This window comes from Hippocampus guttulatus, chromosome 14 (genome assembly GCF_054856545.1).
Source record: "Hippocampus guttulatus isolate MCC_2025c chromosome 14, RoL_Hgut_1.0, whole genome shotgun sequence".
Classification (NCBI taxonomy): Eukaryota; Metazoa; Chordata; class Actinopteri; order Syngnathiformes; family Syngnathidae; genus Hippocampus; species Hippocampus guttulatus.
This window is the reverse complement of record NC_141274.1, coordinates 2,214,343-2,228,009: the sequence shown is the minus strand read 5'-3', so window position 1 is coordinate 2,228,009 and position 13,667 is coordinate 2,214,343. Positions and strand designations below refer to the sequence as shown.

At 42.8% G+C, this 13,667-nt stretch overlaps 1 protein-coding gene across 1 annotated transcript in view; it reads left to right on the top strand.

The window, feature by feature from the left end:
* Positions 1–13,667, top strand: part of tns3 (tensin 3) — a 43,184-nt gene that overhangs the window by 11,523 nt on the left and 17,994 nt on the right. Inside the window, exons 4-12 of the mRNA XM_086128574.1 lie at positions 207–329; positions 1,203–1,267; positions 3,168–3,251; positions 4,391–4,503; positions 5,672–5,732; positions 5,813–5,888; positions 5,976–6,105; positions 6,289–6,354; positions 9,638–9,751. Coding sequence (XP_085984700.1) covers positions 207–329; positions 1,203–1,267; positions 3,168–3,251; positions 4,391–4,503; positions 5,672–5,732; positions 5,813–5,888; positions 5,976–6,105; positions 6,289–6,354; positions 9,638–9,751 — 832 coding nt within the window. The remainder of the gene's footprint in view (positions 1–206; positions 330–1,202; positions 1,268–3,167; positions 3,252–4,390; positions 4,504–5,671; positions 5,733–5,812; positions 5,889–5,975; positions 6,106–6,288; positions 6,355–9,637; positions 9,752–13,667) is intronic.

Below are 13,667 nucleotides of genomic sequence, written 5' to 3'. Positions count from 1 at the left end.
TATCACATTGGCGAGTGTTAAAATAACAGTAAATAAATAAAGGGTGCTAATAGTAAAAAAAAAAAAAATTATGAAGGGAGCCTATGTAATGTTTTTCAAAGAACAAAAATATCAACAAAAGCCAAAGATCCATTGATATATTTAGACCCAACGGGTTTTGATGCATCCCTATTGCGTAGTGTTCACACTATGTTGTGTGTTTTCAGACTCTGGAAACTGGCTGGCCTGACATGCATGCCCCACCTCTCGATAAGATCTGCACCATCTGTAAAGCCATGGAGAGCTGGCTCAATGCGAACCCGCTGCATGTGGTGGTTGTCCACTGCAGGGTAAGCATTCACAAGCCCCCCGACCCCCCCACCCCTGGAAATGCCAAACAAACAGTGCTTTAACATTTAAGTATTGGACGTTCTTGGTGAAGTGGAATTGCCTTTCGTGTTTTAGGGAATTATTTAGAGTGCACACCATATTCCAGCCATCTTTGCAACTTTTGTTTTCATTTATGGGTCTTTACTAACGAGTTCATACCCCAGTTCCATTTAGCCTCATCACCTCCGACCAATGAAATTGCCAAACACAACACAGTGGACCAATGAAACAGGCGCTGAAACTTTTTTAAACGTGTATGACAGTTGATGTAATATGCAGTGTACAGTGTGTTTTAATCATTTCATTTTACCATGGTTAATTCATTTATACCCCTGTATGAGTGATGATTTGTTTAAAATCTCATTTAAAACACGGAGATCGTTCTATTTCTATTCCTACCGACTGCTGTCAGGCTGCTGAATAAACATACGTGAAAACCTGTGACCATCGTAAATAGCACAGCCACCTTATGCTGTGTTTTCTATTCTATTGCTAATTTATTATATTTATTCTACAAATATATTGTATTGCTAATGCTATATTTTATATTGCACTTTTATTGAACTGTGTACAGTTCTCTATGAAACATTTATTTTGTGCATCGAAACACTTTTTTTTTTCTTCCCCCCCCCCAATTTTGCTGCTGTAGACTACAAATTTCCCCAGTGTGAGACAAATAAAGGTTATCTTATCTTATCTTATCTTCAATGCGGAAAAATGTGTTTCGAAATGCAAACAAAGCATCCCAGATTTTTTTTTTTTTTAACTAAAGGAGCCACTGTGAAGAGCATTTCAATGTTGTTTAACATGATGACTCGTCTCTTGTTATCCAGGGCGGCAAAGGGCGAATCGGCGTTGTCATTTCATCCTTTGTGCACTTCACAGACGTATCCGCCAGGTAAGCGCTCATGTGTGTCTATAAATGTCTTATGTTTGTCTTCTCGACGCCGTTTGTCATCGTTTGCCCACTCCCCGTCTCCGTCGAGCAAACCACAACAATGCATCGTGACTCATTCGGCGGACCGCGAACTAAGTCAAGTCATTTGTTTACCTCCTGTAATTCAAGGTCGATGTGATTCAGAGGCTGACAAGGAAGGGAGGAAAAAAAAGGGAAAACCACACAATTTAAGTGGTGAATCACCCCATATAGAATGACATGAATCAGCTCGAGAGAGAAAAAAGTGGCCACTGTAATAGCCGCCGGCCACGGTGTCACTTTCGGTGTATCTATTCAACTTTGACAGTCCATGTGACTGTTTTTACTTGGTCTACCCAGTGAAGCTCGGCAAAGAGAACATTTACTTTTCTCCATTGTTGCCTTTTACGCGCAACTCGCAAAAACTGGGAATTGGTGATCTAGCACACGTTGGATGCCGGAATCAAACTAAATGGGTTATCACTTATATATCGCTTCTCTACCTTTGGTACTCAAAGCGCTTTACACTGCTTCCTCATTTATCTACTGATGATGCAGCATCAGGAGCAACTGGGGGTTCGGTATCTTGCTCAAGGACACTTCGACAAGGTCGCATTGGCCAGGAATGGAACCCCCAATCTCTGGATTGGGAGACGACCACTCTATCGCTTAGCCCCGCCGCTATCTTCTGCTGTGGCTCTTCGGCGCTGTGAATGGGACCTTACATGCATTTAGCATCGTCGACCGGGTGGCAAACTCCTTTTTTGTCGCGGGCTACATTGTATTTACGGTTTCTTTCACGGGGCCGTTATGATTGTGAAACCGTATACTGTGAATGTTTAGGTACCCTTTCATATCATTACATATAGACAACAAATTGAGGTAAAACAAGTTTTGAAATCAGAAGTCTAGGATAATAGTTTCTTCAACCCCTTCACCCAAAAAATTAAAAAAATATTGCAAAAAAAAAATTGGAAAACAATCCAACTGTATATGCTTAAAAGCCTTAGATCATGAACGACGGCAGCACAGAACATCCTTGGAGTGAATATGTGTTTACTGTAATGACAACCGATTTTGGAAGAAATGAGAAGTATCTGCTGCTCCCACGGACACAAAAAAAGAATAATAATGTGGCTGGCCAGATCCCAACATTCACTTCCCCCATCTGTGTTGAAAGCACTTGTACAAAATACCTTTTGGACTGGGAAGTGAATGTTGGGATCTGGCCAGCCACATCATTTTTTTTTTATGCCACACCAGACTCCGATGCTGACCTCACTATGCAGTAAGCATCTCATTATTGGATTTCGTGTCACTGTATGAAAGTCGCGGCAATGTCAAAACTTTGCGGGGTTCTGTATAAAAGGCACATGTGCGTAAATGCGGCTGCAGAAATGTCACTTTGAAAGAGTCCGATGGAAAGGACGCGGTCGGGAAGGTGAACGTGAAAGACAGGAGTCTCTGAAAAAGAAAAGTCAGAGGAAGAGATAAGAAGAGAATGCGTCAGATTTACAAAAGAATAGATTTGCGTGGAGGGGTGGGGGGGTGGAGGCACGAGGGTCCGGGTGAAAAGGCCCCCACGCTTGTTGGTTTTAGGGATGCCTGAATGGCCGAGTTGTGCACACACTGCCTCCTCTCCGCCTCCCTGTTTACTTAAAGCTGCCATTCTCTTCCTCTCTGCAGGAATCCCTTGTCCCTCTGCTTACTTTCACTCGTCTCCATTATGCATGTGTATGCATGTGTGTCAGTGTTGACCTTGTACAAGTCAGGGTTAACGCACTTTAATTACTGGGGCAGCACAACTTGAATCTCTCGGAGTCATCATTCCTGCAAGTGTTAAATAAATTGTTTCTCCCCCATCCCATCTATTTCCTCAAAGTGCTGATCAGGCATTGGACCGCTTCGCCATGAGGAAATACTACGATGATAAGGTGTCTGCTCTCATGACCCCTTCACAGAAGCGGTAAGAACCACGACAGTTTCTGGGATCGCCATTCAACTTTTGAGGAACATGTCATCTTTCACTGATTACGAAGCCGTGTTTGATATTTTTTCAGTCTCATTAATGAGTACGTGACTTCCATTTCTTTGCCATTCTACAGCACAGGTAGATGTGAAAATTAAAACACTTAATCGCAGCCACAAAAAGAGCTCACCGTAACTATTATATCGAGGTATTATGCTTACATACCTACCAAATGACATGACTAATCCAATTTTGCTTAAAGCACTGCGAAGATAACTATAAAATGGAGCAAGCCCTATCTACCAAAAATGTCATATTGCGTATAAAAACTTCTTTTGATAGCTAACCCAGCAACCACTAACCTCATAATGAAGCTACGATCACATGAAAACGGCATAACTCTCCTATTCTGCCATAAAATGAAATGAGAAGCACAATCAAATGACGCTGATAACGGAGCTAAAATAATGTTTACTGATGCTGAGCCATGACTGGTCATTCATTACCTGAGCAACTGTGATGTCAATTGCAGTCAACAGCAAGTGGCAAAATGGCCGTTTAATGTTACTAAAGCGAACACAATCTATTGGGACCAAATTTGCCAATAGAAGTATTTTTGCTCTCTCTTTTGTTAGTTTGTAAAGTAGCCACTTTTGATCCGGTCAACACAGTGATCCCTTGCTATTTCACAGTTTGTTTATCGCGGCTTCGGTGCATCTGGGATTTTTTCAAACATATTCATGAGAAAAAAAAAAATAATTTTAAAAATCCATGTACTGTATATGTTGCTCTATGTGACTCGCTGTTTTTTTTTGCAGCTTCTCACGGAGCGTTTGCGGACTTTTTGCGGACTTAAAAAAAAGAAAATTACCTGTATATGTTTATTGTTCGCTACTTTGCGGATTTTCGTTTATCGCGGGTGGTTTTGGTCCCCATTAACCGCGATAAACGAGGGATTACTGTAATTAATAACAAATAAGAAAATGTTGATGACTTGCTGATTTGAATAAAATAACCCATGACAACAGGAAACAACAAAATATGCAAAGAGTCTAAGTATTGCAAAGATGCAAACATGAAGTAAATCTTTCCTGCACACTTGCCTGTCTAACTTTGATTCATCGTTGTGTTTTTAGGTATGTTTGGATCCTCAACAGTCTCCTAAGCGGATCCATGAAGATCAACGCCTCACCTTTATTCCTGCACTGCATCATCCTCCACGGAATCCCCAACTTTGAGTCCTCTGGAGGTTAAAAGTTGTTTTTTTTTTTTTTTTGGTTTTCTGCCACATATGGTAATATTTCGACAGCAAAATGGCTCCTTGCTCGAGACATGCTGACAATGCAGAGTTCAAACTTAAGGCAATCGGTTACACAGTTGAACGCGGAAATAGAGCAGCGGCAAGTGAGTTCAACGTTAACGAGTCAATGTTATAACTTGTTGTTGGTTAAGCGAACTGTGTCGCTGCTTTATTAAAAAAGTTTTACTGACATCTGATCGTTCTGTTGGTGTTTCCTTGAGTATAGCTCCATCTAGTGGATGCATTGTAGATTGCATCTTATAATGCGGTGCGCCCAATGTATGAAAAAAAAATTACAAAATAGGCCATTCATTGCGCCTCATAATCCAGTGCGCCTTTTAGTGTGGAAATACGGTCGTAGTAAAATTGTGAAATGTTACGGAACAGGCTTGAGGGACACGCAAGTGTAAAATATACTAGCTGCGGTAAAATAAAACTAAAATAAAGTAATATTACTCACCATTTGCAGATGCCTGAAAGGTAACTTAAGAGAGAGAACCAAAATTCCTCTTTGCTCGGATGCTTCTCTCATTATATACATCGGCGATTATGATTCTCTTCCTAGCTTTTGGGCGAGGGCCTCAGTAAGTTAACCAAAGTGAAATAAAGCTAATATAAAGTAAAAACGAATCAAACCATGAAGACATCTGACAGTAGAGGACATTTACCGTAGAGGAGAAGCTTTTCTTGCAGTTGCCATGCTAGCCAATAACCATCAGGGATATGCCGTCAAATACAGAATATTATTAACTCATGCAATATAAAAGGGGGGGTATGGTGGTCAACTGGTTATCGCGTCGGAATTTGCATTTCTCCCCCGTGCCTGTGTGGGTTTTCTCCAGGTACTCCTGTTTCCTCCCACATTCCAAAAACATCCATGGCAGGTTATTGGAACACTCTAAATTGTCCGAAGTGTGACTGTGAGCGTGAACGGTTGTTCGTCAATGTGTGCCCTGCGATTGGCTGGCAAGCAGTTCAGGGTTTCCCCTACCTCTTGCCCAAAGACAGCTGGGATAGGCTCCAGATCCTTGTGAGGATAAAGTGATTAGAACATGGATGGATGAATCATGAATAATGAGGTTCCCTAATTAAAATAACATCTCTTTTTTTTTTGCAGTATGTCGACCCTACGTCAAAGTTTACCAGGGAATGCAAGCGGTGTATTCATCTGGAATCTAGTAAGTAGTGCAGTCACTCTCTGTTTAAATTGTAATTCAGGGTTCAAAATTTGTTTGATTCAAACTTTTTCCCCTGACAGTCACATCGGTCCAGGCCACAGGGGGCGGATCTGTGTCACCTTAGAGCCTGCCCAGCTTCTCAAAGGGGACATTATGGTCAGGAAAATAAACGGCGCACAATATACACGAATGACATCAGTATTCTATTTCAGTTTGACATTATTTTGTTTATTCCCGTTTTAGATTAAATGTTACCACAAGAGTGAGATTTCGTCAGAGCGTGAGGTGATTTTCAGGCTGCAGTTCCACACGGGAGCACTGCAGGGCTATAAGCTGATGTTCGATAAAGAGGACATGGAAGCCGCCAACAAAGGTAAAAAAAAAACAAACGGAAAAAAAACCCAACAGGTCACGACTCGTCTCCTTTATCAAGGAGCACATCGGGTTTAATTCTCACTTCCTGACATTTTAAGACCAATAATCTTCTCCACAAATCCAATCCGCAAAACAGGATATTGTCTCTTCATGCTCATGGCATCATTGTGTTGTGTTTCAGATTCCAGATTTCCAGAATACGGAAAAGTGGAGCTAGTTTTCTCAGAGGGACCGGAAAAGATTCCTGGTAAGTTGAATTTATTAAAAAAAAAAAGGTACCATATTTTCCGCACTGTAAAGTGCAGCCTAAAAGCGTTCCATTTTTTTCAAAAGCCGACAGTGCGTTTTATAATCCGATGTGCCTTATATATGGATCAATATTCCGATTTCTTCGACGTAGTATTTTAAATGCTCTGAAAAGTGCTTTTTTTTTTTTTACAGATGCTGAGGTTATGAAAGCGCTCTATAAATAAAGCTGTATTGTATTATATCGTATTCCGTTTAGCGTGGCTCCATCTAGTGGACGTATAATGCAACTGCAGCCACTATTGTGGCTTCTATTCTATGTGCCTTATAATGCCCTATCCATAAAAACAGTTTTAGAATAGGCCATTCATTGAAGGCATGCCTTATAGTCCTAAGTAAGTGCCTTATAGTGCGGAAAATACGGTAATTTGTTCTCATTACAAAAAGTCAGTCGCAAAGGAAGTGTTGAGGGTGGCCCGGTCCCGCTGTAAAGTTTCAAGTTGGAATATCATCAGTGACCACTCGATGGCAGACATCACTTACAATATGAGTTGGCCAAATACATTTTATTGTGCTTTTGGAATGACATGCAGGGCGAACATGGTGCCTGAATCATTTTTAGGTTTTTTAATTGAGTGAGTTTTTGCATTAAATGTTGGTATGTTGTTCAGCGGGCGGCCCGGTAGTCCAGTGGTTAGCACGTCGGCTTCACAGTGCAGAGGTACCGGGTTCGATTCCAGCTCCGGCCTCCCTATGTGGAGTTTGCATGTTCTCCCCGGGCCTGCGTGGGTTTTCCCCGGGTGCTCCGGTTTCCTCCCACATTCCAAAAACATGCGTGGCAGGCTGTTTGGACGTTCTAAATTGTCCGTGAGTGTGGGCGTGGATGGTTGTTCGTCTCTGTGTGCCCTGCGATTGGCTGGCAACTGATTCAGGGTGTCCCCCGCCTACTGCCCGAAGACGGCTGGGATAGGCTCCAGCACCCCCCGCGACCCTAGTGAGGATCAAGCGGTTCGGAAAATGGATGGATGGATGGATGTTGTTCAGCATTTTTTTTGCCTTCCTTGAATAGTAATTTTTCTGCACGAAAGCCCTTTGTAACAGAAGGAGGGGATCACAGGATGTGGTTATTTTTAGATTGTTCACACACGTTGCGGTCAAAAGCTAGATCGTTGTACGTGGATTGAGCATGAAATATATTAAGGTACTGTGACATACATTTGTTCACTAAAAAACGGACATGCGCACTGATCAGATTTTGCTCATTTTTAAAAAGAGATGTTTTGTCACACATCTCGTTAGGAACTGTGTGGTCTTGTGTGGCCCACCCCATTGGCACTGATGGAAAATTGTGGCCACCTCCGTCATTTAAGTTCCCCATCCCGGAGTTACATTTTATTAGACACAGGCAATGTTTTTGGTAAACAGGTCATTACAACATGCCGAAGTAATCATACACGTTTCATACAACTCAAGAATAAAAAGAAGTCAACCAACTCACCATTTGAAGATGCCCGATGGCTGTTTTATAAGTACGGGACAGCCTAACTTGTCCTACTACTGGTGCCAGTATGGATGTTATGTCACAGCAATGTTTTCATTTCCTCTTCTATGGTTACATCACACTTTTTCTCCTTGCCATTGGTGGTCTTGATTCTGTGGTGAAGAACACATAGAAGCCAAAGGAAAACAAAAAACAATCATTTAGACGCTCACGAACTTAAAGTCTCACAAGATTTGTGACGTCACACATGTTGTTGTTTGACTCTTGAGGAATAAGTTTCCAGACCATTTCCAGTCCGCCTTTTTCCAAAAGGTTTTTCAAAGCCCTTTGCTCCTTTAGTCACAACCTAATGAAAGAAACTTGATGTAGGAAAAACAGACAGTCCCTGCACCCCCTCGATCCCTTTTCCCTGTTCCTTCCACTTTGGTCTGCCTCCCTAGGGGGGGGGGGGGGGGGGGGGGTGAAGGGATGTGGGATGTTGCAGAGGCAAAATGACAAATGTAGTCCTGAGTGTGCTGACAGAGAGGTACCGAAGCCCAGCATGTGCTTACTTGGAGCCTAGATAGAGAAAAAGTGTGTATGTGTGCATGTGCTGCACACACACACACACACACACACACACACACACACACACACACACACACACACACACACACACACACACACACACACACACACACCAAATGCAACGTACGGTACACTTTAACAATATCATGAGATTCATTCATGCCTGTAAAGCACAGGTGTCAAAGTCAAGGCCCGGGGGCCAGATCTGGCCCGACACATCATTTTATATGGCCCGAGTAAGCAATTCAAGCATGCCAACTTCCATGATGCTTGTTAAAGTCTGGACCAAAATTTCAAATTTTCATCTATAATGTAATAATTACAATGTTTAAACAATCCATTATTCTTGACTTCTGATTTCAAAATTAGTTAGGCATCTATTTGTTGCTCGCTGTGTATGTAATATGTGGAGGCGGTCAAACATATATATGGTTTCACAAAATTCACAGTCATAACGACCCTCCAAGTGAAACCGTAACTTCAATGTGGCCCTCGACAAAAATGAGTTTGATACCCCTGCAGTGTCAAGGCATTCAAAAAAGGCTTTTACCAGGGTCGTTCATTTACAACAAACTTCAGTTCTAATTTGTATGTGTGTTGGAATGCGTGGTTGAAGGCATAAATCCAGTAAACATGAAAACCCTTCTTGGGCATAAATCTGACAATTCCATTTTGTTCATCATGCTGGTGGAGTGACACTACAAAGGAGCAAAATTGGGATGGCTTTGGATGGAATTGATTTGATCTTACTAGATTGAGCAAAAGTCACAAAGAGTGGTCCGTGTCGCCCCCATTGCTTAATTCTAGCATTTAACCCTTTGAATGCACCCTGTAACCTGATAACATGATAAGCTGTCCACTATCGTAACCGCTGTCCCCGAAAGGGTTAAATCAATACTGTCGTGAACAATTTGGTAACAAAGTCCTTTGTCTGTTTCAATGAAGAGATTTATGCTCCCCGTGTCAGACATGGATGAATCGTCTGGCTCCAAGCAAATTTGAAATACAACTTTCTTATGAAGATGTCGGAGACAAATAAATCTCTTTGGACATGGGAACTGCACACATGGATGATGGATTTGAACACAGTTGGATATGATGACTTTTGCATTGCTCTTTGTTTTATTATTTTCGGGCGGGAGTTTACGGCACAGTATTCCCTAAATTGTACTGAAAGGGAGGTCATTGCAAGATTTGATGTTTCTTTTGGCCTCAGGTGCTGACAGATGGCATAACGGCACGGACGTGACTGTGGACTACAATACCGCCGACCCGCTGATCCGCTGGGACTCCTACCAGAACATGTGTGAAGCAGAAGGTACTGGAGCACGTAAGTACTCCTCTGAACATATATACCTTCTTCATCAGATATTACGTTTGTGGTTGTGTGAATGCTTCAGAACGAATGTCACAAAGTTGCAGTGGAACAAACATTTCTGCACTCGGGATTCATCAATTTGATGATAGATCGATCGATAGATAGGGTGGACCTATCTACAAATCGCGGCGTCTACCGTACACTGGAAACTCAAAGTTCTGATTTCAAAGCCTTTTCCTCGTAGGAAATAATAGAAATTAAATGAATCTGTTCCTGGGTCTAACTTCCACATCATTAAAGCATAAAATCATTCACAACTGGCTAAGCAGTGTTTCAAAACATTTTCAAACCTCTTTTACCTCGTGCTTGGCGTGCCTTTATGCGTTGTAGTTTTGAGGTTAGGTCTGATTCTCTGCGCCAGCCTTTCTCAGTCTGGGTGTTCGCGCTGTGCTTGTGTGGATTTTCTCCAGGTATTCCGCCATCTTATAAATTGTTCATAGCTGTGAATATGAGTGTGATTTCGTGTTTGTCGATATGTACCCTTCGATTTGCTGGTGACCAGTCCAGGGTGGCGCATACTGCCTCTTGCCCAAAATTCGGCTCAGATAGGCTTTCGGATCAGCTTCAAATGTCATGCCGACAAGCGCTGTAGAAAATGGATGGATGGAGAAGAGAAGGAAAAATGAACTTGACGCGCAACGGCTTCAATAATGTCAAAGGGAGGAGTGTTGCTGTGAAGAATGTGAGCGCCGGCTTCAAAGGCAGGCGCTTGAGTTCTCAGGGCATTTCTATTTTGTTGTTCCTTCAAATGAATAGTTGCGCTTGAACCATCGCATACCCTCTGTAGCGCTTCAGCAGTCAGAGGCTGGCGGCGTGCCGTCCTCTGTGTGGTCACTGCTCTCCACGCAACCGCGCCATTCACAACAGCCTCCCGGAATAGATACAGATCCACCCGATTCCCATGAGTCACTGGATGCTTTTATGAAGGTTTGATGAAGATGACCTGTGTTATGCTCACATAAACGTTTATTCCTTCAATAAAAAAGTAAAAATAAAAGAGCGGACTTGAACAAAACCGCAGCCACCACCACCCCGACCCCCGACCCACCCCGCCACTTGATTCTGGAGCATTCATGTGGGATATTTACAGCCCTGCTTTCTCATGTAAACACTACATCCGAGCGGGACTTTGTGAGAATTCGACATCTTCTTCCCAGCAACGTAGTAGACATGGCGTCCCCTTCTTTGACGGCCTCCAAAGCGACACAGCCCGAGGAAGTCTCAAAAGTGTTTGCCACAAAAGTGCTAAAATGGCGTGTGTTGAGGCAGGGGAGAAAGAACTCATTTACTTCAATGGCTGTTTTTTTTTCTCCATTCAGTCCCAATGTGTGTTTATCCCTAGGCGTGAATTAAGAATGGGATTTAAAAGGAGTTTGGAGCGGGTGTTTACTGACAAAACGGTATTTTTGTTGGGCACTAACAGCTGGAAATGATTGAAAGTTGGTTTTAAAAGGAGAAATAATGAATCGGTACCTTTTTTCCTCTTTTATCACACGCTATATAATCTCGTAGGAAGTTGGTATTTAAAGGTGTCCTTCTGCCAACTGATGCCAACTCATAATAATAAACACTGAGAAGGGAACGCAAGGATAGTCACACTTTATTTTATAATGTTCTGAAAATCCGGTTGAATTTGAATGGGGCAAAGAAAATATTAAGCGTTCCCTGCCCAAAAACAGTTTAGTATACAGTCAAAATCGGCCATTCATTTTACTTGACAACCGCACAATGCTTTAATTTTGTTTAGTCGCTACTTTTCTATCGTCGCAGAGTAGAAGGAAATGAGAAGGATCAGCATTCTCATTCCAAGTCAAGTGTCCATGTTTTTGACACTCGGGATGTTGGAATTGTAGGAATTTGGGACCAAAGGACGCATTCTATATTTGCGTAGTCGTAGATCAGACCTCCTCCTAAAGAGCTGGCTATAGGACTCTTGCGGATCATTTTGGGGCTGACCACAGGCGACAAGGCGACATACAATTTTGGCATCATGTTGCTCCTTCGGAGTTCTATTTTCACATGTTCGCTACTTGCTGACCCACTTTCACACAAGCCAAAGCAAGCACATTTGTCTTGCAAGAGTCCCTTTGAAAAACATACGAATCATCATTTCCTCATCAATACACAGGATGGCGTGTGCAAAGCGCATGTCAGAACATTGAGCCACTGAGGAGTATCGTCAAATTCTGCCCATCCATTTTCTACAGCGCTCGTGTCCTCTCAACTCAACTTCATTTATTTATCTATTCATATGAAAAGTTGAATAGAACCATTGCTGCAAACAAATGGAGCCTCTTCAAGCTGAATTTGAGCACTAGACAGGGTACACCTTGATAATGTCGCCACTCACTTGTGGGGCACACAGATAAATGAGCCTTCCCACTCATTGACAATTGAGAGTCTTTAATAAACATAACATGCACGGTTTTTAAATGTGGGAGAACATGCAGCCCAGAATCGAACCCCAAACCTCATAAGTAGGAAGCAGATGTGCTTATCACTAGTTTGCTGTGCTGCCCTGAAGTCAAATTAAACATTCAAAGTGGACGGAATAAGTAAGGCCACAGACGCCCGCTATGAGCACACACTGAGATGGAATATTAAAATTGCAGCTGCGGTAGTTAATTGATAGAGTCGGTCCATCAAATTCACCGTTTGATCCATTCAGATGTCACATAATAAACTCAGATGCAAATGTTTTGCTGTCGAAACTGAAAAAAAAAAATGCCCAACACACGACATGTCACACACTTTCTGACCAAACAAAATCCTCCTTTTTGCATAACATCTTTTTACACAAGAAGCTATCAGACCAACAAGTACAAACTAACAACGTCAACATATTTCTCCATGAATCATTGCATGTTTTTGACACAACTCACCAAACAAGAACGCCGCAGAGATTCAGTGCTCTCGAATTTGCCTTCCATAATGAAGGTCAAACATGATTCCAGAACCCCATAATTGAGTGTAGGCCACATCTGTTTCTGGACGATATTGTACACTATAGATGATAGGAATGCGATTTAATGACACACACAAGCGGGAAGAGGACAACTACCAGGATGCCGCTTCTTGTGAAAAGTGGAGGGCAATCGCTTTAATTAAAAAGTACTGTATCTTTCTGAAGAGTGAAAAGTCGTCAGGAAGGAATGTTGTTTTCATTCTGTGATCCTTCCGCCCCCCCATTGGGGTAGTCCCTCTGATGCAGGCCAGGAGGTCTGGTTACTGCCTTTCCCCTGCCCCCCCCCCCTTCCCTTCCCCTAAGCCCCGCCTCACATGTTTACATTCCTCTGCCCTTTTTTGGAGATGTGGAGCCCCCCCCCCCCACCCACCTTTTACACTCCTTGTGTGGAGTGCAAACACACTCACCTTCTCGCTGGAGAAAGAACTCACTCCAGCGATTTTGACCCTGAACATTATCCGGCAAGGAAAAAGCCATGTCCGCTGCCGTTTCTCTGTATGGCTTGCGCTGCTCATCAACTTCTCAGGAGATGTGGATTCTCTTGTGCGCCCACCTGCATGTTGCGGAAAAGGTAGGAGTATTTAGTGTGGTGAAATGACAAGGGATTGATGGTCAGCAAAGAGGGGGCAAACATCTGCCTGTAAAGCAGCTCGCACCTTGCTTGGAATGTTACGAGAGGGATTTACTGGAAAGCTGCGAGAGGAGGCCTGAGCCGAGCTAGTTTAGCAAGGCCGGATGCACGTTCCCACCAGTGTGTCTGTGCATGTGGGGGGTAAGTCATACATACTGGAGTAGCAGCAGGAGTGTGGGCATGGGGGGGTCATTATAATGCATGGCTGGTATTTAGATGTGGCCAGGGTGTGAGGCAAAAGCTTGAACTTTAGGCGATAGATCAAGTGAGTC